This window comes from Nesoenas mayeri (genome assembly GCF_963082525.1).
Source record: "Nesoenas mayeri genome assembly, chromosome: 8".
Classification (NCBI taxonomy): domain Eukaryota; kingdom Metazoa; phylum Chordata; class Aves; order Columbiformes; family Columbidae; genus Nesoenas; species Nesoenas mayeri.
In genome coordinates this window covers 34,728,547-34,752,982 of record NC_137554.1, presented here as the reverse complement: position 1 = coordinate 34,752,982, position 24,436 = coordinate 34,728,547, and the positions used below count along the sequence as shown (strand labels likewise).

At 44.9% G+C, this 24,436-nt stretch overlaps 1 protein-coding gene across 2 annotated transcripts in view; it reads left to right on the top strand.

Moving 5' to 3' along the window:
- The window catches only part of BEND5 (BEN domain containing 5), a gene marked incomplete at both ends in the record, with an annotated part of 551,257 nt that overhangs the window by 513,000 nt on the left and 13,821 nt on the right, over nucleotides 1–24,436 (top strand). The window contains 3 exons of one of the 2 annotated variants that reach the window (XM_080348557.1): nucleotides 7,103–7,319; nucleotides 21,781–21,914; nucleotides 23,536–23,911. In XM_080348557.1, coding sequence (XP_080204683.1) covers nucleotides 7,103–7,319; nucleotides 21,781–21,914; nucleotides 23,536–23,911 — 727 coding nt within the window. Of the gene's footprint in view, nucleotides 1–7,102; nucleotides 7,320–21,780; nucleotides 21,915–23,535; nucleotides 23,912–24,436 lie in introns of those variants that run through there. The other variant, XM_080348556.1, reaches the window with a different exon arrangement.

Sequence of the window (24,436 nt, the reverse complement as noted above, 5' to 3'; positions counted from 1 at the left end):
TATGCTGGAAATGTGAAAAAAATGCAGATTTCCGTTATTATCTTTCACAGCTGTATTTGCATAGAAATTCACTAACGGCTGGATGACATTTCATGCATGAGCTTGGTAGAGCATCCTTAACATATTCATGTTCGGAGAGTACTTAAAGGGAACCTCGAACTCCAAAATTCCCATCTTTCTTTAAAAAACAAAACCAAAAAACCCCAACAACAACAATGCACAGAACTACAGCTTCCCTACGGCATTCTAGTGCACAATTTTCCTTTATGAAACAAGGCCGGTGTTGTTAGGAGGAACACCGTGACAGCCCGTGAAGGGCCTTCCTTTCCAATCACACTCTAAAAGAGATCCTGATTCCCCAAATGTTGAATATTATTGTGCAATAGATGTTGCTCGAGCTTCTGTGAAAAATAGCGGCAAAGCAGGAAGCCCCTCGAGGTTTCGGACGCCTCCTGGGTGATCCGTTTCCTAGGCCATTCTCTATTTTGCAGGGCAAGGCCAAATGTTAATTTGCTACGCTGTGTGAGACAAAATGAGTTACTCCTCCTTGAAGTACTGGAATTCCTGGTGGTGTCTATCACAGTTATCCCATGGTATGAATTTTTGGGAGCTGGGTGACAGCAGCTCCTCCCAGTTAACATTTACTTGTTGTGTTTGTGGCTTTGTTAAAAATGTATTTATTTACCTACTAGCACAGACCAGGCACAGCTTCGTTTGTACCTCATAAATGGTAAAGACAGCTGGTTTTAGTAAAAGCAGAGAGGTTCACAGAATGTAGTGGAGGTTTTTATATCAGTGAGCACTTGCAGCTTCAGTTTCCAGCAGTTTCAGTGTTCACTTTGCCAACCGTGAAGAATTATTTTATTTTAATTTAAATGTGATTATTAACAAGACACCTCTGAGGAAGGCACTTTTCTGGACTATTCCGAGGGTTATTCCCGCTCTGCTATCTGCCATTCACCTTCACAACGGAACTTCACGTGCTCACATTAGTTGATGTTCCTCAGAAGAGCTGCTGGTCCATCTCTGGTTGTGACTTGCATTAGAAGCAGAAAACTCCATCTTCTGAAGTGATGACATGTGAGCACTAATTCCTGGGAGTATTTTCTGAACACTCACTTCATCCTGAAATACAGCCTGTCCTGAAAGGGATTAGGAGGAATATGACAAGCGCATGAATTAAAAAGCACTGGGGTGTGAAAACATATCTCTTTAAACAATTTTGACTCTGCTCTCATGCAGTCCCATTCCTGTTGCTGTTAATTGTCAAGAGCCTTCCCAACCAGCAATAACCATCTCCAGAGCCTCTCGCTAAAATCAGGCTGCTGAAGGGAAGTGGAAATGGGAGTCTGTGCAGGTACCACTCTGGAAAGACCGCAGTGGGTAGTAGCCGACCTGCTTTTCTGCTGGGCATATGTCATATCCCACGGTACTTGTGGGAACCTCTCGGGCAGAATGGGTCTGTCCAGAAAAGGGCTGCAGGGTCACCTTCCCTGTCCGTATGGGATATAAATGCTGCTTCAAGACAGAACAGTGTTGTACCAACGTGAGAGCAGAAAACCAAAGTGGATCATGAATACCTTCTTACTCAGGAGCTCTGTCTATAACATAATCACAAGCAGTGTCTAGTAATGATATTCTACACTGAAGGCCGAAGGTTACGAGGAGACTTTAGTCCTTGCCAAATGAAAGTCACTTTGTCATTAAGGCACAGAAGGAATAAAATTCTTGGAGTGGTGCAAAATCTATACATGTAAAGCTACATTTAGAGTCATATCAGTAAAATGAGTATCAAAAGCCAGGGAAAAGTCAGGTTTAGAAAAAAAAAGAAAGGGAAAATCTCAAATAAAATTTCCAGATAGAGTGGAAATATATAGGCTGAAGGCATCCGTGGGTGGTAGGAGCACTAAAGATCATTTGGGTTGCAATGGCAATAGTGTCTTCAGAGCAGTTCTTGAAGGCAGTGGCAGTGGTACTGGAAGGGCAGGATTTAAAGCTGAGTCCACCGCAAGCTGGCTTAACCTGGAATTTGGGAAAGGACAACAGTCTGGCACACGTTCTTGAAGGGCTGCCAGTCCCAGATCTATCCATTGCACATCCTGCCACGATGGGAATGATAAGGATCGCACCAGTATCCACAGCAGCAGACACTGGAATTTTACCTTTTCAATACATAGAAAAACCCAAAGAAAATAATTACTTTTTCATTTTCCAGTTTTATGATTGTAATAATGACCTTTAGGTCAGGAATTTTTGGTAGTTAATGACTGTCTGGCTTCTTCTTTGGCCCTTGGTTTCTCCAGCCAGTCATTAACAGTGAGGAAAGTGCCTTCTCCGGTGGTCACTTTGGCTTAATCACTACCTTTTCTTGTTACAGAATATACCAGCTGGGAAATAAGTGTCTCCTATGCGAATGGGTCCATAAAGTGTTCCTTAGGTTTCATTTCTTTGAAAGAATATTCCGTTAGGACATGAGAGTTTAATGTAAAAGATGATTGAGTATTACCCTCAGCCCCAAAAAGGTTAGATCACTCTCCGGAACTGGGACTGAACAGCTTTGCAGTGACGCCCTTCCTCTTCTGAGGATGGTTTAAGGCCACAGATTTCACAAGATGAAATCTTAAGAATTTATCTATGTAATCTAGGCTCCCATACTATTCTCTTGGTATTGGAATGCTTCAGAAATTGCATGTGGGCACAGATATTTTCTTGTCCATGTTTTCGCATGATATAGGAACTCAAGCTTTTTTTGCTATTGTTTGTGTGAATTTGGTCTGTAATCACTGTGGTGCTCGAAGCAGAGTGTGCCAGCAGTATCTTGAGAGTCAAAAATTACTTCCAAATCCAAAGGGGAGCAGCCCTTAGGATTGCCTGCCATGCTGTGTTTGTCTGGCTAGTAGATCCAGCCCTTCTCTATATGACTTTGTTCAGAGCAAGATTCATTCATACCTGAAAATGAACTTATCTTGCGCTTTATTGTAAGATAAAAGATGATACTATGGAACAGAGGTATCTTCCAACCACCCTATTGATCTCATTCTTGGTAAAAATTAACCAGCTTGTGAGTAGATTGTACGCGTGTACGTACATAAACCTTTGAACAGTCGTCAGTTCTTGCGCATTGTTATTTGAGTTATTCTTTAAGCTTTATGACTTTAAATGCTATTGTTAAAATACAGTGTAACCTACAAAAATTGGGAATTACACCTTCAAGGTCTGTTTGAGCTTAAAAACCACCATGTAAAAGTGTCCTACTTGGAGGAAAAATAAATTCCCAAGAAAACCGCATATGAAACATGTAGGGGTTGCTAGTAATAGTCCATTGCTGAGCAGTCCGGTGGTAGTGAAGCCTCTCTACCTGAGTGGTAAAAGAAAATGGGAATTTCTTCATCAGAATATTAAAATCAATACGGTGTTCCTAGAAGGTTTGGTATTAAACATGGAAGTAATGTGCCTGATGAGCCTCATTTTGAGCTTGAGCACCTGCATAACTATTATTGGTACTATTAGCTGCTCATTTTGCACCTTTTGTGCAAACACAGAGCACACATCAAACCAGCAGCCATCAGCTCTTGCTTACAACGCTCTTTTACTTTTCAAGAAAAGTAGCAGCAGCGAAATGCAGGTAATGCTGCAGGGAACCAGCACTCTGGAGTCCCACAAGGGCTGGAACTGAGCTTTGCGGTTTCCTGACCCTTGGAGCGACACATTTACTGTTTAAGCCGAGGCTTCCTTTGTATTTTGAAAGTATGATAACCTGCTTCTCAGCAGGGTTGTGTTGTTTCTAAAAGGCTGGACTTGCCGGAGGATTTGAATCTGGTGAGGATTTAGTAATTCCCTTAACAATTACACCTTTAAAATAACTCTACATCTTTAAACCCTGAGCTAAGCTCGGTGTTAGAACAGCTGGCTAACCATTAGTAGTCCGGGAAAGGTCCAAAGCAAAGGAGTGACAGTATTTGTGTTTCATTCTGTGCTTAAATGGATCTTTTCCCCAGCTTCACAGCTAACCAGTGCCGATTATTTATAGATTTTAAAGCCAGAAATTAACACTGTTCCTTGTAGGCAGAAATGTATGGGACTATTATTAATTCTTTAGCGTTATAATGCCTTCTGGCTCAATCTGTGTGCTGGGGACCAAGTGTAAACATACATTTATCAGCCCAATCCTTAATATGTTCCCAAAAACGACCTTCAGTGGAGAACTGTGAAACAGCCTTTCTAAAGGATTTGAGAACTTTTTTTGCTGCTGATACAAAGATCTGTACAGCCTTTGCTGTAACTGAACCTTCAGACATCAAATGTTGCAAATACCAGTTTAGAGTGTGCCCTTTCCCCCAAAAAGGAACCCAACCCAACCCAACCCAACCCAAAGCAAAGCAAACCAAACCAAACCCACACTGCTATGGCACTGGTTGCCTTGGCATGAAGTCTTTTGGTCTTCTTTCATGGGGGAAAATTATCTGGGCCTCCTTGGTACCTGAAGAGATCTTTCCCCTTCCAAGTCAACCTAATTTTTGAGTCTTTAGCTTCTGTTTCCAGTTCCTCCATCTTCCTGTGTTCCTCTCCCTTGACAGCAGCCTTAGATGTTGCAATTAGAATTCAGCTGCGGAGGAAATCCAAGCCTGGCAGAGTCGGTGTACCGAATCCCGCACTAGCCACTGAACTTAGTGGGACAAAATTGTCCATCACGTAATTTTAACAGTGTCCACAGAGTAATTCCAGCTCTTGGCCTGTCTCGTCGTCTTTCTGCAGCTCTGCCTCCGTTGTGGCACAAGGTAGAGCAGATCAGAGCGCTACGGCAGCTGTTGCTGTTTGATCAGCAACACAATCTTTGCTGGAATTTCATTTCCCTTGCAGCCGAGCTACTGGAATACATTTGTCACCTGTACTTTGTAGCAGACTTATATTTGCCTGTAATTACATACCGGTCTGGCAATACTTTATTGTTAACATAAAGTGCTGCCATTTAAATCCCAAATCTTGAACTGAAGTATTTGCAAAACTCTGTAATTGCTAAAATAATAAAGCTGTTACTATTGTTTGGGAAGTTTACAGCTTGTTACTGAAGTATTTACCTCAGCTTAACTATAGCTGTATGCAATCCTTATGTTTTCATGTATTGCTTAAGAGACAGACAGACTTCTGCTGGGCGTAACGGTAAGTTTTTGGTACTTTCAGAGAATGGCTGAGGGTGGAAGGGACCTCGGGAGCTCATCTTGTCCGTGCTCAAGCAGGGCCAAGGGCAGCAGGTTGCCCAGGACCGTGTCCAGATGGCTTTTGCGTTATTTCCAAGGATAAGAACTCCGCAAGCTCTCTGGGCAACCTGTGCCATTGCTCAGTCTGAACTCTACTTCAGGTTTTCCACTTTCAGTGTGGTTAAACTCAATGTATTGGGTACAGATAGTACTGCAAACCTTAGGGATATGCAAACCAAAAAAACCCAACACACTGTTTTCATATTTTGTTGTCTTCTTGCAAACAGAAAAGCAGCGATGCCCTTCTCTTGCTGTTTATTACTCGTTCTGTGATTATTTTTTTTTTCCTTTAAATAGTTTTTCATGTATTATTGTTGTGTTCCTAAGCCTGGTTGGGTACTTCAGCACTAGAAACGTGGATAAGAGTTTGCTGTGGACCACAAGCAATGGTGCCACATTGTTTTTTCATACAGGAAGCTCCCAGCCTCCATACTCAGTGTGAGTCTCCAAAAGCTCAGGGATCTGTGCTAAAAATGGCGTGGCTTCTAACCCTTGTCCATACACACCTGCACAGAGTTTCTCACCTCTCTGTGCTGTTCTGGAGCAGCGTGGGGAAGGTTTGTGCTCCCCCAGCCACCACCTCTGGATGGTACCATTGAGCACAGGTGGTTCTGCACTGCCCTGGAGCCCTTCAGGTAAGAACAGCCGTGCACGTCCTGTTGGTAGCTGGCAGGCAAGCCTGTTGTTGTGTCTGGTTTGGCTGTGAAGGACCCGGTCTCCTCTCCTCATGGGCACTTGCTGGCGCTGCCCCGGCCTCAGAGCTGACTGTGTGTCACCTGCAACAGGTGCACGGGGTTTTTAACTCAGAAAAGGAGCTTCCTGGGGCCTTGACTTGCGTCGTGCTTGAGCAACAGAGCTCGAGGGTGAGCGGCGCTGTGGGGATCCCGGCAGGCCCAGCCGGACCATGGCGAGCCCGGGGGCAGGAGCCGTCCCCGTGTCCCCCCGCACAGTGCCCGGCGAGCACCGGCCGACCCTGCACGGCCTATCACAGAATCCCAGAGTGTCAGGGGTTGAAGGGCCCTGGAAAGCTCATCCAGTGCAATCCCCTCATGGAGCAGGAACACCCAGATGAGGTTACACAGGAAGGTGTCCAGGCGGGTTGGAATGTCTGCAGAGAAGGAGACTCCACAACCCCCTGGGCAGCCTGGGCCAGGCTCTGACACCCTCACCCCCAACAAGTTTCTCCTCAAATTTAAGTGGAACCTCCTGTGTTCCAGTTTGCACCCATTGCCCCTTGTCCTGTCCCTGGTTGTCACCAGCAGAGCCTGGCTCCATCCTCCTGACACTCCCCCTTTCCATATTGATCCCCAGGAACGAGTCCCCCCTCAGTGTCCTCTTGTCCAGCTCCAGAGCCCCAGCTCCCTCAGCCTTTCCTCACACGGGAGATGCTCCACTCCCTGCAGCATCTTGGTGGCTGCGCTGGACTCTCTGCAGCAGTTCCCTGTCCTGCTGCACCTGCCCGGGAGCACCTGCCCGGCCCAACACCCTCCGCGCCGGAGGTGCGAGGGGCAGGCCCGGGCCTGCCGGACGGCGAGCGGAGGCGAGCCCGAGCCCGAGCCCGAGCCCCGGCCCCGCGGGGGAGCCGGGACGCGCCCGCAGCCGCCGGGAGGGGGATTCCCGGCCCGGCCCGGGCGGGAGAGCCGGGAGAGCCGGGCGGGGGCTGCTCCTCCCGCCCCCCCCCCCCCGCCCCTCGCCTCGCGTCGCTCCGCGCTGGATTGCTCGTGCCTGCCCGGAGCCGGCGCTGCCCGGCTGGCGGCGCGGCCAGGCGAGCTCAGCCGAGCGCAGAGGGCGGATTGTGAGGAACAATAACAGCGCGGGGCCGCGGCCGCCCCGCCCGCCGCACCATGTACGCCTTTGTGCGGTTCCTGGAGGACAACGTCTGCTACGCGCTGCCCGTCTCCTGCGTGCGGGACTTCAGCCCCACGTCCCGGCTCGACTTCGACAACCAGAAGGTGTACACGGTGTACCGCAACCCCGAGGAGGCGGAGGAGGACGACGAGAGCCCCGGCGAGTGGGGCGACCGCCTGCTGCTGCACAAGGCCCAGATCCTGGCGCTGGCAGGTGAGGGCGGGCCGGGCGGGGGGGGCGGGCCGGGGGAAGCCCCAAATGCCGCCCCCTCCCCGCTGAGGGGGGGAGAGGAGGGGGCGGCTTCGCACCGACACATGCTCAGAGCCGGGGGCTGCGGGGAGGCGGCGGGACCGGGGTCGCCATGGCTGGGGGGGGGGCGGCTCCCATCCCTCCCGCCGCTCCGCGGGGCCTGGGCGGGCCCGGGGGGGCTGGGGCGGTGGGCGCCCCACGGGGTGGCTGGGGGTGTGAGGGTCCCATGGGGTGGCTGAGGGGCTGCAGGGCCCGGCCGGGCAGCACCGCGCTCCTGCCTCAACTCTCTTCCAAAATCACCCCGAGCCCTTATAGTGCCCATCGCTCCGCAGCGGCGCGGACATCAGAAACTTGCCAAAAAAGAAAAAAAGTTGATGTTTTCATACACGGCATTTATAGTGCATGGAGTCATTTATATACCTTCGCAGTTTGGCGGCCTGTTGCCAAATTAGAGAGGTGCTGTTTTATATCCACTTTGTTAGTTTAAGTGACTTCACAGATTGGAAGGCAATAGTGGAACCAGACCTTTAGATGCTACGCTTGTTAAGCTTGGTCTTGCTACATTTGGTTTGTTTCATGTTTAACTTAACAAATGCCTCTCCAGCTAAGAGGACCAATTAAGGTGTATACCAAGACATAAACCTATATTTTGGCCATTTAAATAGGTTAAGCCCTTGCGCTACGTGTGCCCTCAACTGTTTGGCAGCACGTTGCCTTGAGGGCTGTCTGTAGTTCCCTTGCAGCCATAGGAAACATGCTGCCATAGTCAGAACTGACACAGAAGGGAAGTTTGATGTTGTTTGTAACAAATTACCGGTTAGCGTGGACTTGCCCAATAGGCTGTCGAAAGACTGCAACGACCGTTTGAAGTGTCGATCTGGGCAGCAGTGTGGACGTTGGGTTCTGACCTGACTTTTCCAGTTGAAGAGAAACACTGGTTACATCTGTTTCCCCAAATATGGAATGGGCTGAAAAACCTCTGCTGTCTGGTACTGAGTTCTGAGAAGGCAACGCTGGTTCTCACCTTTTAACAGAGCAACTTGGTGTTAGAGTCATATAAAACTAGTATTTTTAAAATTTATTTTTATTTTTGAAAATAACAGTTGCTGAAGCAGTTCAGCCTGGCTGTGGTCCATTTGGTCCCTGACTCAGACAGCGACTTTTACCATTATCCTGTTTCCAGTAGTGGCCACATATGGATGCCTGGAAAGAACAAGAAACAGGCCAACATGTATGTCATTTCCCTGTAAAGCTTTAGCAATTTCTGAATATTTGGAAGTCCAGGAGTTCAGGAGAACTGATAAGGTAGCCTACCAGAGGAGTGCATTGTCCTGCTAAGTTTTTGTTGTCCTGTGCCAGCCCGTGTGTTCTCCGTCCTTGTCTGTCACAGAGGAGAATTGGTATATGTAGTATTTCTTGCAAGTTACCCATCACATCCATGGGAGACAGCGGTGTGGGCGTTCAGGGTTTGCTTGGCCTCTTCTCAAAGGCATCCCAACTGGACTTCACCTTCCTCTTTCTCAGTGGGGAACTGCAGAAGCGGTGACCTTTCTGTTCCTCACGTTCATCTCAACACAGCGGAAGTGTTGCAGGAAAATATTCAGTAAAAGGCATTTTGCTCACATGTTGAGCCTACCAGCTTGCATCAGTTTTCCAGCACCTACTTGGTCATGTCTCTTGTTCCAGGCAGTGCCTATACATACCTAGGAGAAGTGCTCTCTGTACACTTTCCCTTTGTTTTATCTCTCTTGAACCAGAATAAACCAATATATACTGTTTCCTCCAGAGAACAAGACTTGTTACCTGCATTAGTGATTTGCACTAATTGCTCCCCAGAGATTTTGATTTCTGCAGGAAATTCTCCTGCTGAGCCAGGAACACAAAGAAACATACAGTTATCTTTATTACATCTGTCACATCTCAGTATATCTGACTAGATCTGTAGTTTATGTGCTTGGGAAACTTCTCGCCTGAACACCAAATGAATCCGTACTTCTGTGCTTCTTTCCACTCTGCACTGTGTAAGAATACCATAATTGAATTAACCATATGTTGTATACAAAGGGTTATTTATGTTTAAAGTTGCAATTTTCCCCAAAAAATTTTAATATTGCTGGGGTTTTTTATTATAGTTAAAAGCCTTGGGAAGAACAGTTGATCTTATGTGAAGACAACACAATTTTCAGTTTATAGTGACCAACTCTGTTTTTGCAGATGATGACAACTTCCTATGGCAAACATGACAAGTCTGAGGTTGGCCAAACTCTTTATTTCGTTAAAGAAATAATTTTACAAGTCTGCAGTAATGTTTCACATACTTTTATAGAACTTTTCATTCTAAAGGATTCCAGCCTACCTTAGTAGTAAATAATGCATATGAGGTTGCTTTTATATGTAAAATATACATCGTTGATTTTGAATTTTTGAAAGGAACCCTTACCTGCACAAATTAGTACATCAGTGACTTTAAAGATTTACTGCTGTGGTCCAAGGATTCCCCGTTAGAAACAGGCTTCAGGATCAGAGACATGGTGCAGGTATTAAATTGAACAGACAAAAACCAAAAAAAGAATAAAGGAGGAAGGTGTCATTTTTCGGAGCCTGCACAGGACTCTTTTGCAGTTTGAATGGTGCCCAGTTTTCTTACATTGATTTAACAAGGCTGCTCAAGTAAGCAAATCTGTATGTATTTTCATGGTCAAACAGTGTCCATGTAAATAAGAGTTAATCATAGTCTGGGAAACAAATCCTCTTGGTTTTCCTTTCTATTGACCTGAAAAAAAAGGAGTAGAGGAAGAACACAGGTAGGAGATTCATATTAGAGTCATGATTTTTTTTCCTTTGTCAAGAGTTTTCCTTTCTTTTTATGTTTAAAGAAATGTAGATACTTTTCAAAGTTCAACCTTTGTAAAGCAGGAGTTCATGCAGGGATAAGTGCTTGTTCATACCCATAGTACAAAGTTTGGTCGGAGCATTGGTTATGTAAAGAGTTCATGAAACAATTGTCCTCATTTGAGAGAGTCTAGAAGCAGTTTCCTTGATCCTTTGTGGTTGGAAGCCTGTGTGCTTGTGTGGGGTATCATTGTTGCTGCAGAGGAGAGGGCACTGCTGTAAAGGTATCCCCAGTTTAAAAGGGAGGGAAAAAAAAGGATGGAAGTGTGGTGGGAATGCTCAGAGCATCAAGTAGTTGTGATGAGAGTTGGTATGGTGAAGAGATAAACGCTATCTTAGGTTGAATACTTCAGGAAGAAGTTATATGTAACAGTATTACAGCGAAGTGATAGACGGACTCTGAGAAGCTGTACGCTTTACGTTGTGTCTATGTGCGTGTGATTGGGAGCTGGTGATACTGGTGGTACGTGTTGGTCTGGGAAGCTTCTGCTTGTTCAGAAGCGAGCCCAAGAGCAGGGCTCAGAGCAGAATGGTTAACCCCGCACTAAGACAGTTCTTTGGACCACAGAAGGCATATTGAAATAAATGTCTTGTGCCCTAACAAGTTCAACATTTGGTTAACAGGCAACTGATGTCATGTAATAGTAAAGGAATAATTTAGTATACCTCTTGAATTGAAAATACAGCTCAGCAGGCTAGAGTTTCACTGAATAGTGGTTTTTTGAGGTGATATTTTAACTGGTCTATCTTGTTGAGAATACAAGAATACTAGGCAGCTTTTGTGGAAGAGTTTAAGTCTGTCTTTTTGATCATCCACACCTTTCCTTTTTCCTTCTCTTTTGTCCTCTCCTCAAAATACCAAAAAGCTGTTTTTCTGGTTCCTCTTCTTGAAATATGTGTGCCACCTGCAACTTTTTCATACTTGTCCAGTATAGTCAGGAGCAGAATTTTGTCTATAGTATATGCACCTTATAGGAGCTGGCGTGATCCTTAGGTGACCTTGTTGGAGCCTTTTCTTGCTTGGCAAAGTTATGAGTAGCAGGTGGGATGAACTGAGGTTCAGGGGCTTTTTAAAGTTCGCTGCTTCAGGCGACGTTTGTTAACAAGTTAATAGTGACTATCTTCTTTCCTGACTACAGTAAATAATTGTTCTAACTGCTGCCCTCAACATTTGCCACCCACGCGATTGTAACCAGTGCATCTCCATCAGATTCTCACAGCAATTCCCCAGCTGCCACGGCAGACGTGTTAATACCTGTGTGCATCTGTATTATTTCTTGCCCCTTTATCCGATGTTATGCTCCACTTATTGAAGTAGGTGAGGCGATTTTTTCAATCTGTACAGCTCACAGTGAGGTAATTTGCTGCGTATTTCAGAAAGATGTAAAATCTCAGAACAACTTTAAATGCAATGGTTCTGTGACTGAATTTTGCATAAGGTTGAGGGTGGATACAGGCTCAAAAGCTGCAGCAGCCTTTGCTGTGGATAACTGAGGGAGGAGAGACCCTTTGTCAAGTGCTGGAATAGGTGAGAACGTACAAGATGAGGTCTTAGATGATATCAAGCATATACAAAATTTAGGTCAAGAAGCAGTCTTGATGTGTAACATTAACATAAAGCTTCTAGTGGTGTTTCTGTTGTCTTGTGCTTCTTCATGCTTTTTTTCAATTCCTTGTGCTATTCTGGCAGCTTGGGGAGTTGGAGCAGGTAGAGCACATTTGTAGGAGCATATTTGAGATACGAAGGAGCATATCTGAGATACACAAAGGCACAATTGTAGGGTTTTTTTGCCTTTTATTTGTTTTTTTTCAATTCCTTGTGCTATTCAGCCAGGATGGGGAGTTGGAGCAGGTAGAGCAGGTCACAGCTCCGGCCTCTCTGCACCCCTGCTCCATCCTACGTTAATACATGGGCCATGTGTCACGTTTCTGTTCCCAGCCTGTAGAATGAACTATTGTGATGGGGCCAGCATTTGCTAACTCTTTGTTCCTAGAAAGCTCTAGGTCTATCCGTCGTGGTGATATGCAGCTCCTATGGTGTGTGACAGGGACCTGGGGAGAAACAGCACCAGGAAAAAATATCAGAACACTTGCAACTGCTTTTTGGGTGACCCTGAGTGCTGCCCTGAGTCCGGACGCTGCAGGCTGAGGCTGTTGGGCTATTTTCTGGAGTACCTGTGGATGGTATTGCGTGTCGTTGCCTTTGGGCAGCAAGTCCAGCTCTGCATCACCTGTGTGCTGTGCTTGCCATGCAAAGGGCGCTCTGCGGGCACTGCAAGGGAGCTCAGCACCTGGTGCAGCGCTCAAGTAACCGCGTGTGTTTAAAAGCAAACAAACAAAATCCCCAAAACAAACAAAAAAAACCCCACAAACAACCACAACAACAAAAATCCAACCCCAAACCAACCAACCAACCAAAACCAACAAACCCAAGGACTTTGTGCCGTGGTGTCTGCGGCGCGTGGCCTGATGGGCAGCGCCTGCTGCTGGGTTACCTTCCCACCAGCTGGAAGATGCGGCTGTACGCAGAGGTTCACCAAATAATTTTGTGTAACAGAGTAACTCCATCGCACTCTTAAGTACAGTCTGGGATACAAATGTAGCAATATTCATAAAGAACGTTTAGAGCTGAATTTCACACTCTTTCTGTTTGGGCCATTTCTGGTTTAACTCTTTGAAGATGAAGGGAGGAGGTCTTTTTCCCTTTTTTCTAATTTCTACTCTAGGAGCATATCTGAGATACACAGAGGCACAATTGTGGGTTTTTTTCACAGAATCACAGGATGGACTGGGTTGGAAAAGACCTCAGAGATCATAGAGTCCAACCCTTGGTCCAACTCTAGTCTGTTTACTAGATCATGGCGCTAAGTGCCATGTCCAACCTCACTTTAAAAACCTCCAGGGACGGCAAGTCCAGCACCTCCCTGGGCAGCCATTCCAATGCCTGACCACTCTCTCCGTAAAGAATTTCTTCCTAATATCCAGCCTAAATTTCCCCTGGCAGAGTTGAAGCCCATGGCCCCTTGTCCTATTGCTGATGCCTGGGAGAAGAGACCAATCCCCACCTGGCTAGAACTGCCCTTCAGGTAGTTCTAGAGAGTGCTGAGCTCACCTCTAAGCCTCCTCTTCTCCAGACTAAACAAGCCCAGCTCCCTCAGCCTCTCCCCATAGGGCTTGTGTTCAAGTCCCTTCCCCAGTCTTGTTGCTCTTCTCTGGACCCGCTCCAGCACTTCAATCTCTTTCCTGAGCTGAGGGGCCCAGAACTGAACACAATACTCCAGGTGTGGCCTCCCCAGTGCAGAGCACAGGGGAAGGATCACTGCCCTTGGCCTGCTGACCACGCTATTTTTGATACAGGACAGGACACCATTGGCCTTCTTGGCCACCTGGGCACAGTGATTGCTCATGTTGAGCTTCCTGTTGATTAGCACCTCCAGGTCCCTTTCTGCCTGGCTGCTCTCCAGCCACTCTGTGCCCAGCCTGGGGCGCTGCAGGGGGTTGTTGTGACCAAAGTGCAGCACCCAGCACTTGGCCTTGTTGAACTTCATCCCATTGGAATCAGCCCATTTTTGTCATTTTGGTTTGTTCTGCATTGGCGTTCTAATATGGCACATTTCACAAAGCTTCAGTGGCAGCAGCAACAAAAATTTGGAGCTTTTAAAACTGTAGCTGGTAAGTAGGGTCTTGGAGCAACCATGATGATAGTGGTGATGGTTATATGTCACCAGCAGGATAAAGTGCCACTAAAAAGGAATTTTAAAGGCTGTGATTCATCTGTGCAAAAAGATTTTACCCTTATATTTATTTTTCTCTTTCCCTGTATCACAGTGTGTATTCTAGAAAGAAATATCTTTCTGTTTTTGGTCTTAGACTCTTCTCAACTGACCTGCTTGTTCCTCAGTCACGTTTGCTTTTTGCTTCACGCTAATAGTCAGAAGTCACTTATTAGTCACTTCTTTATTTTTATGAGATGAAGACATAAGGGTGACCTACACTGTTGTTATTTCTTTTGGTCTTGGTATACATATGTTGTACCACATAACACCAGTTATGCTTGTAAATGTTGTATAAGCTTAACTGCGATACTGTAGAAGTATGAATTTCAGGATTTTAATAAAATAGGCTTCAAAGATAGTATGGTTATGGTAGCTATGGTAACTAACACTTGCTAATTAAAATATGCTAAAATTTGCAGAGGAGTGAAAAGGAGAAAAAAATGTAAGTTAATGTTTGCGTTTTGATGATTTAACAGCAAAACATTTTTTCCAGTGGATTGCCTAAGTGCCAGTCACTCAATTATTTGCTTTTTTAAAAGAAACCCTTTAAAAATAGTAGAGGCTGAACCATATTGTCATTTTTGCACGTCACCTAAAACGAATGCATAAATCCTGCGCAGTGTTTGCATAGCAAGCCCGTTCCCGGGCAGACCGAGCTGTGGGGGTTGGGGCCGCTCCCCGCAGGCTGCTGCTGGGGACCCCGCCGGGCCTTGATGCCCTTTGCCATAAGGAAATCAGTCAGGGCTTGGTCCTAGTATGAGTTTAGAGCACGACACAGACTGAATGGTCAGGGCAGCCGGATTGACAAATTGTAGCTGTCATTGAGATTGATTATCTCTTTAAATGAACTTTTGAACTTTTAAGGAAAGAAATAGCTTTTAATGTAGGGTTTTTTTAAAATATTTATCATGTTCAAACATTTAAGAAATAATTCCCGTAGTTGAGTCTCATATGTAGGTCCTGAGGAAAGGTGTAAAGGCTAGCGTTTTAGCATTGGTCTTGTTTTCAGCGTTTCTTCTTTTTAATTTGATGGTAATATTGAATGATTGTATTTGTTTCAGAAAGGTTTAGGGGAGTTGTTCCATAATAGCTATAGCCCTTTGTGTTAGACATGTCCAGAGTACTGTACAAATATTAACAAATCTGCACAATGCTTCAGTGGGGAAGATGCAGCCAGGAAGATGGAAAGGTTGAGTTAGTCAGGGTCACTGTTTAAGTCAATATTGGATCCAGGATTAAAACTGTACTCAGGCTTGTGAAGAGCATGGTTGCCTGGTTCTCAGCGTGACGTCCTGTCTTTACGGGATCACTCAGCTCCGGCCGTTTCTCCGGCAGCCAAGTCCTCTTCTAATACCACTGAACGTTAAATGAGGATTTTGCTGACAAAGAAAAAAAAGAATAACAGTTATTTGTAGCTGTATTAGTTTTGAGCCGTGTTGGTTTTGGTTCATTATTGTTTGAAGTTGTATTAACTTTCGAGTCGAGAAAAAGCCTGCTTTCAGGCCTCGCCATATTGCTTCAGCGGCTGGCTTTTTTGACAGCGGCAGCAGGTCCGTGCTCGCTGAATTTCCTTGTATTATTGTGTTGAATATGAATGTGGGAGAGCCAGTCTTGATGTAGGACTTAAGACAGAACTTAGGAGGTCAAGTCGTTTCTATGATCTGTCCTCTGCTTTTGTAGGAGGTTGACTCCTCAGTCTTTCTTCTTCAGAGCCCTTGTATGACACAACTCTTGATTTGAGCTTCTGTCACATCATCCTTCTTGCCCATCATCTCTAAACCTGTCAAGCGGTAGTTTTAAGACCTTTCTGTCTTGCCTTTTCCCAATTTGATTAAGAATTATTTTCACTCTCTTTCCTATTCTTTACGCTTAATTGAAATTCACTTCACAAGATTTAACGGCCTTTTTTGGCCGGTTCCTCAAGAACACGTCTTCACCTTCCCGTACTTACTGCCCTGCCTGTCACAGTGTTACATGATATGTTGTTCTCCTCTGCCTTCTTTGCTTGCTGTTCTTTTTGCTCTCAAGACATACTTCTAGTCACTTGTTTGAGTGTTATTGTCACGTTCTCTTTTTGGAGAAGTGCTGCAGGACTCTTTAGTTGTGAAATGTCTGGGAGCGATGCTGGCCCGGATGAGTTCTACCTTTTTATTCGTCACTTTTTTTTTACTTTAATTTGTTGTCAGCTTCCCTTTCTGCCATCCTTAGCAGAAATCTCTAGGATGGCCCAACATATCTTCTTACCATTTTTGTCCATTTCTCTTGATTTTTAGAGTCTTTTCTGCCATTTCCAGCCCAAAGTCTTGCCTATTACAGCTCATCTGCTTTGTTGCTGTTCTTCATCCTTGTTGCTCCACTTCATCTCTTTGTTGCTTAGTTTGTTCTGTGGTGCTGGGCTTCACCTCACTGTACTGCTGTATCCGTTCTATCTTCTGAGCCTGCAGGATCATTATATTTTCTGAAATCTGTTCTTCCTACTAAAGTCCTCCTTTAATGTTTGCATTAAATTAGTGAAGAGAGTAGTTTATAATTCCTTTTTCCCAGTTTCAAATCAACTAGGTGGCTTTTTTTTCCTACTATCATGCTGTTTGCCTTCTCAGTCACAGCAATATTGATTATTGTTGATTTGTGTTTAAGTGGCACTTAGAAATCCCTGCCTTTTTGTGCTTGGTGTGTGTATTTGCTTTGAGGCGCCAAGTATACCTTTGCTTGTGGGATTTTTGCTTCAGTTTTTAAGTCTCTTTTACTTTAGGAGCCGTAACTGAGGCACAACGTGCCAGGGCAGGTGACGTTACCTGCTCTGTAGAAGCAACCTGGTTAAATCAGTAGCAAAGCGATTCAGTGCGGCAGGGAGCGGGGAATCTTGTACAGGTGTTGTCCATATGTGTTGGATATATGCCTGGAAATAGGAAGGGTGATGGTCTATTTTTTCATCTGTCAGTATATCGTTTTTCACAAGGGGTGGAATTTTTTTGAAGGCTTAGTGGAAGGATGAATTTTGCTCAAGGTTCTTTGGTTTTATTACTGTAAGATTTATAGCATTGCCAAGCCCCTTCTTTGGACCCATCCCAAACCTGCCATCCCTCATCCATTTGGAGCGCAGAGCTCTCTTTTCCTCTTTGTTCCAGCTTCTACTCCAAAGGTGGAAAAAAATTAGCATTTGAACTGGTTTTTTTGAAGGGATTAGTTTGTTCAATCCCTACTTCTAAATTAGAAAGTAAGGAATGTTTTAAGGAGACTTTGAGATTCCTATAGTTCTGTTCTACATCCCGTGACAGAGTGTTCAGTTTTAGAGCGCTAACATATTTCTACCCGAATTTAACCGCCCTGTTGAGTCTCTTGGTCTGCCCCGTTTCCCTGCCACTCTAGACTTGAAGCTTTTTGGCCTGGATGCGCTGATGGTGACACTGAAACAAAGGCCCAACCGAAGAAAACATTCCCCAAACATCTTATCCTTGGCTAGTTGATACAGATTCTCTAATGCTTGTTTGGCTTCTCCTTCTTCCAGCACAGCTGAGGCCAGATGTGTTCCCAGCCCCCCTGAAATGGCCCAGTGGTTCGTTTCCTTTGCAGGCGGCGGGATGGGGAGAGCTGCCCCCGGGTGTGCTGGCTCTTGCGCCCCGTACTTCAGTACCTGGGGCAGTTGACTGACAAGCTCTCTCTAAATCTGGCCTTTTCCTGGAGAACAGTTTCCCCAGCATGCTTTATTCTATATATCACATCGCACTATACCATGTTCTCTGTCTGGTATTATGGCTACTATGCACAAAAGCAATTTTTCCTAATTTGCATGTGTCTTCCAGAACATCCCTTCTTAAAGAACAGAGAGAATCAGTACTGTCCATTCTTGTATTGTGCCTCTACGTCACACGTTTTGTTAGAAGCACCTAATTAGGTGTGTTAAGTGCTAGTTCTCAGTATTTAGTACCACTGAACTACTTATTCCATATATAGGAAAAACAATGGCCACAAATCTATGACGATCTGATAGGGGCCACCTGAGGGAAGGTGCGGTTTTGAACTTGTAGCAAGCTTGAAATGACTGGGGGCAAAGTCTCAGACAAATTATTTGGGTTATTACAAAATGAGGCTCTGAGGCACCCTTCTCGGGCTGCCCTTCACTCTTCTGTAGCTTCAGGCGCTGAATTGCAGCTTGTCCAGCCGTTTGCTTCATATCCTGGTTTTCTTCTGGCTCCAAACCATGTGTTTTGCTCTTTGATGGATTCTTTTTTTTATACCTGTTTCTTGTAGGCTGGCGCAACAACAGACACAGAATCCTAAGGAGAACTGCTTGAAATGCACATTGGTGCTTCTGCTCCCCCTCCCCTGCTCTCCTCTCTCTCCCTCCCTCTCCTTCCTAAATTCCATTAATATTTACAGAACAAGAGCCAGCGCTCCAGCATCAGCCTCAAATTCGGAATGAGGTTTTTCTGGCTCTATCTGCAGCTAATGCAGAAGCCCACAGAGGCTGGAAATGCACTTAAAAATAAATAATAAAATTAAAACAAAAGGCCTTTTCATATCCAACACACTGGATGAATTGTGCTAGGTATAAATAGGCCTACAAAGACCAGAGAATATGGAGGAAAATACTATATGTATTGTTGCTGGAAGGCAAAGGAACATAAAATTATTTGCTCATTGACTAAATTAAAAGTTCCTGAGCTTTAGCTTATATAAACTCATTTTCACCTCTGTTTCTTCACATTTTCTGTGGGGAGAAAAGAGTTTAATTCTTGAACTTACTGATTCATTTACAGGATAAAAATAATGTCAAATGAAGAGCTTTGTCAAAGATGAGAGAGGACTATATTGATAGTTACACACCAGTAAGGTACAAACTGAGCATCTGTAAGGAGGTGCATAAACAAACATTGAACTTCAGCTGAGCAGTGAAGATTTGTGAACATGAATTTCATAGGCAAACTGAGAAACTGCGAGGAGAGTGGAGACAATGAAGAATTCAGATGATTTGCATTGTTTTCTTTCACCTCAAACTAAGTACTTTCTTTCATTTATGTTGTTCAGTCTTCTTAACCTTTTTAAATTGACTTGAAAAGCCAAAATCAAAGATCAATATTTCTGTTCTTCCAAATAGTTTTGATGTCTAGTTTGTTCTGTCCATTGGAAAGCATGTGCTGACTGCCCATGCCATGTGCACAGGCGCCTGCTCCTCCGTGACCCTTCCAGGGGGGTTCGCCACCCGTGTTTCCCCGGGCAGGACGCCGGGGGCTGTTTCCAGGTTGTTGCAGAGCGTGGATACTGATCTGCGTTCTTTAGGGGCAGGAGTTGGGCTGCGCTTCTGCGGTGGGTGAAGCCGCAAAGGGATGTAGAGGAGCCGGCTCTGCAGCGTGCTATGCTGCTCGTCCTCTGAGGAATGCTGAGAACGTACTTTAGCAAAGCGTTCCTCAGTCTATCCCGTACCCCACAATATATATGACAATATTACAGTATGTTTGGGATTGGAAGGGACCTCAAAAGATCATCCAGTCCAATCCCCCTGCTGGAGCAGGAACACCCAGGTGAGGTTGCACAGGAACATGTCCAGGCGGGTTGGAATGTCTGCGGAGAAGGAGACTCCACAACCCCCTGGGCAGCCTGGGCCAGGCTCTGCGACCCTCACTCCCAACAAGTTTCTTCTCAAATTTAAGTGGAACCTATTGTGTTCCAGCTTGATCCCATTACCCCTTGTCCTATCATTGTTTGTCACCAAGAAGAGCCTGGCTCCATCCTCATGGCACTCACCCTTTAGATATTTATAAACATTAATAAGGTCACCCCTCAGTGTCCTCTTCTCCAAACTAAAGAGCCCCAGCTCCCTCAGCCTTTTTTCGTAAGGGAGATGCTCCACTCCCTTAATCACCTTTGTTGCCCTACGCTGGACTCTCTCCAGCAGTTCCCTGTCCTGCTGGAACTGAGGGGCCCAGAACTAGACTCAGTATTCCAGATGGGGTCTCCCCAGGACGGAGTAGAGGGGCAGGAGAACCTCTCTCGATCTACTGACCACCCCCCTTGTAATATACCCCAGGTACCATTGGCCTTCCTGGCCACAAGGGCCCAGTGCTGGCTCATGGTCACCCTGCTGTCCACCAGGACACTCAGAAAAAGTTGTGGGTTCTGCTTTTCGTTCAATATGGATTGATTTATTCTTAAATTTTTGTCCTTCCAAGAATACAGCAATACCATCAGTCTGTCCTTTAGTCTGGAACTGTATTTTTTTGAAGACGGGCTCTCTTATTTTCTTCTTCGCACTCTGGCAGCAGAATTGGGTTATCTCACTTTTCTGATGAACCCACATTTTCCAGATAAATGAAAACGTAGGGGCTTATTTTTCGAAACTGAAACAGTTGGATTGCCTTTTGTTTTACCGGGCTAAGCATTCGTGATGCTCTGGGGAATGGACCATGATCTAAAATAAGCCTAGCTGGTTTTTTATTGTTTATCTGTTTCTTTTTGCATCTGTCTTAGTATTTATTGCTACCATCTGCATTTCATTTCAGGTTGTCTGATGCCTTATTCTACATGTTCTGTGCCTATTCTCTTTACATAGCCTTGGGCTGTAATATCACCATTTGCCTACAAGAGATCCATTTCTATTTGCAACAAAATGGATTGCATCTGTGTAATTCATTTCTAATTAATGCCTTGCTCCTCATTAAGCAGTGATTTACCTTTGTTTCCCTTTTCTACACTGTCGACAGTAACAGTTTTGAGGTCCTGTGGAGAGACGCTGATTTGAGAAAGCAAAAGTCAATGCAACTAAGCGCTCACTAATGCCGTCCTCATGGGCACCTTCACAAACGTTCCTGGGACACCTTGTGAAATACAGTTTGCGGGTGGACAAGGCAATTCCCAATGTTTTGTTCCTCGTAAGCGCTCGGTGTACAGCCCTGCAGAGCTGGGGTGGCTTCTCGTCTGTGTCTTGAAGGATCAGTCAAGCTGGTGAATCTGTTAAGACCTTGTCTGCTCCGCAGGAGTTTTACCCATCACAGGCACGTTTAGGGAGACTCTACTATAGATACCCTTTCCCCTTTATACCTTTTCAGGAACATTCAAATATTCCGAACTTATTTGCAGAATAATCTCTTGAAGTACCTAATTTTGAGTTACGTTAGAATATTCTGGATTTGAACATATTTTACTTCATTTTTTAAATGAAATTCAAAGTTTAATATAAGCATTTGTTGGGTTTGTATATCTAAAGCAAAAGGATTGGTACCATTAACTAATGAAACAGGGTTCGTATAGTAATTCCATTTCAGATTTGGTCCATACCAACCTTTTGCAGGCCTGCGCCTCGCCGTGCGTGCCCACAGATCTGTGCTGCTGACAGCTGATGCTTTCTGACCAGAGCGGGAATTCCCAAGTTTGTTTTCACTCTAAACCTAAACAGAGTTTGAACCGCAGCAACAGATTATGAATATGAAAATACTATTGGTAACGTCATTTAGAGCGCTACACGTTTTTTAGGAAGTTGGTTTATTTACAGCATCAACTCTTATTTTAGCGATAGCACAGGCTACTCATTGACACTTTTGCTCACTCACAGTATTTATTGTTGTGTTTGGCCAGCTTGCCAGCCTGTTGAATCTCTAGAATCGCCAGTGGGCGTCAGTTGAGTTACGCCGTGGATTAATTCAAATATAGTATTATGAGGGGACTGAAGGATGGGAGGGGTTTTTTTCTAAGTCACGTAGTATTTGGAAGTAAGAACACTGATTAATGTAACAAAATTTTATTTTCAATATACCTTTTAGAGGACAAAACTGACCTTGAGAACAGTGTGATGCAGAAGAAAATTAAAATCCCCAAACTGTCTCTCAATCACGTAGAAGAAGCTGGGGAGGTTACAGATTATGGGGAAGAAGATGTGGAGCTTAGACACAGTAAGGTACTGAAGTCTTTCCTCTTGTTTGTAATTCTTTTTTGCTTTTCTGTTTCTTTCTTTTCTCTTGGAAGTACTTGGGGCATATACGGGCGTCATAGCTTAAGAATTCCAGACCTGCTTTTGATCCCCTTCAAACGGTTTGGTGAAATTGGGTCAAATTGTGGATGGGGGCGGGGGACACATTTTCAAAGCCTGATTTCTGTGCAATTGGACGTTTTCCTGTTTATACCATCGACACAGTTTAGTTGCCATTTGAGGTTTTTGGAACAGTGCTCTTCCACTTTGGCCCAGGGTGCTCTAAAAGTCACCGGTTCCATGAACGTGGAGCAGCTGCTCTGGGTGGCACTTGTGAACGATCTTGGGGCTGGAGGGGGTGCGCTGAGACTCCCCTGCGGCAGCAGCGACTGAGCAGCCAAACTGACGGGCCTGCGTGTCTCCCTTAGAGCCCTCCGTTGCGTTTTTAGGTCCAGATGCCAGAAACCTGCTATGTAAATGTATTTATTTTTTTTATATCAAATGATTTCTTTAAAAGTCTGCCAGCCTTCAGAATAAAATATCCCTCTGTGGCTTCATGTGTTTTGCAGCTGCAGGAATGATACGAGTACGTTTCTTTCTGGTGGGCCAGCATTCTTTTTTCACTTTTCTTCTCTTTTTTTTGAACATGCGTGGAGCAGGCAGAACATCAAATAACTTCATTTTCTGCCACTTTGCTCATGGATATCGTGGTGTGGGAACTGATAGCGTCAGCTTCTTGTCTCTAACTGATGAGCTGCGCTTGCTTTCCATGCAGTTGCTTGGAAGTTCAAATGCTTTTTTCCAGATTTGGCCAATCAAACTTAGTGACTTTTCCCCAGGCTGTCACATTTCGATAGCGCTCTCCAGGCCGCAGGCAAGAGGTGTGCTTTAATTTGCAGGGGTTGTGCAGATGCTGCTGCGGGCTCCAAGGGATGACGCCCCTGCAATGCAGTGCTGATAGAGAAGGAATCAGTTGAGTGGGAAGTTGAGGCTGGATGGTGTATTTTGTGTCTCCAGTCTGGCAGTGTTGCCTCAGGCAGCGGGGTGAGCGTGCTGGGGAACACTCACAGGAGGTTTTGTCTCCCGAAGCGTGGGAAGGACAAGCCCTGTGTTCACAAAACAGCTTTGTGCGGTTTGCCGCTTTCATCTCTGATGTGGTTACAGGTGACAAACACAGCACCCAGTTGATTCATTCTCTTACTTATCAGCAAATCAATTGCTGTTGGGAATCTAAATGGCTAAACTTCAAAGGAAGAGAGATCCAGATCCTTTTTTTTTTTTTCCTTAAAAGAAATTAATGATCTTTTTGCACGGAATGGAGTGAGCTCTGTGCGCTCGGCCTGCAAGTGTTGCACAAATGCAGACGGGAAGGCCTCTGACCGCCTGCGAAGTTTGTGTGTGCGTTAGCAGAGTTACGCGAGCACCACAGCTATGAGCTGTATCCACCAGGATCTGTTAGGCAAAACATTTTTCGCAGGCAGACTTTATCTTGCTTTTTTTTGGAAGACAAGACTAGTGACAGTGGCCAAGTCTGTAGAATTTGAATTTTTCTTGCATCTTCCTGCTCCCCTAATTGATTGATTTTTTTTTTTTTTATTGTAACATGCAGAGACAAGATGGGAGGAAACAAAGCGAAGGTACACACAAAAGCATTGAAGCAGTTGTTGCCCGCCTTGAAAAACAGAATGGAATGAGTCTCAGTAATACTTCCAGCCCCGAGGAGGTTTTTATGGAGACTTCAGAAGGCATGAACAATATGGACGATGCTGTAGTTCCTCGGATTCTTTATGAAGAATTGCTGAGGAGTTACCAACAGCAACAAGAAGAAATGAGACACATTCAGCAGGAGCTGGAGAGGACGCGGAGGCAGCTCGTGCAACAGGCAAAGAAGCTCAAGGAGTATGGGGCACTCGTGTCAGAAATGAAAGAGCTCAGAGACTTGAACAGGAGGCTCCAGGATGTACTGCTGCTAAGACTAGGTAGTGGTAAGTGCCGGACTTAAATGGGACTAGTTTTAATGAATTTTGCAAGTGTGATCAATAGTAATGGAAGCATATTTGAAGAATAGCAGTGGTTGTTAAACTGGACATTGAATGTTAAAAGGGTTTTCTGCTCTGGCTGTACAATATGTGTTGAATTTGTATGCTATGTACGTCTGGGGTTTGCTTTAATGATAGCAGAGGTCTTTGTGCTGGGGTGGTTGAAGCAGAGTGCCGTTTTAAGCAGCTGTATTTTAAAGAGTCTCTGACCTTCCAGTATATGCTGAAAAAGATAATAAAGCATCATCTGCAAAATATATCAATATGTTCCAGTTTTGAGAGGGGAAAAAAAAGAAAGAAAAGGCAGCGGAATTAATATTTGGGCTAAAACTATCTTCTTCTTTTCAGTTAGGGATTTTGGTTATTGTTATGTGACTGTGTTACCTTCCCTTTTCTGCCCCTCTTCCCATTCGTAGCTCATGAGAATGTGGTATATTCCTGAACTTCTTAGCAGTGGCTTTAAGCAGCCGT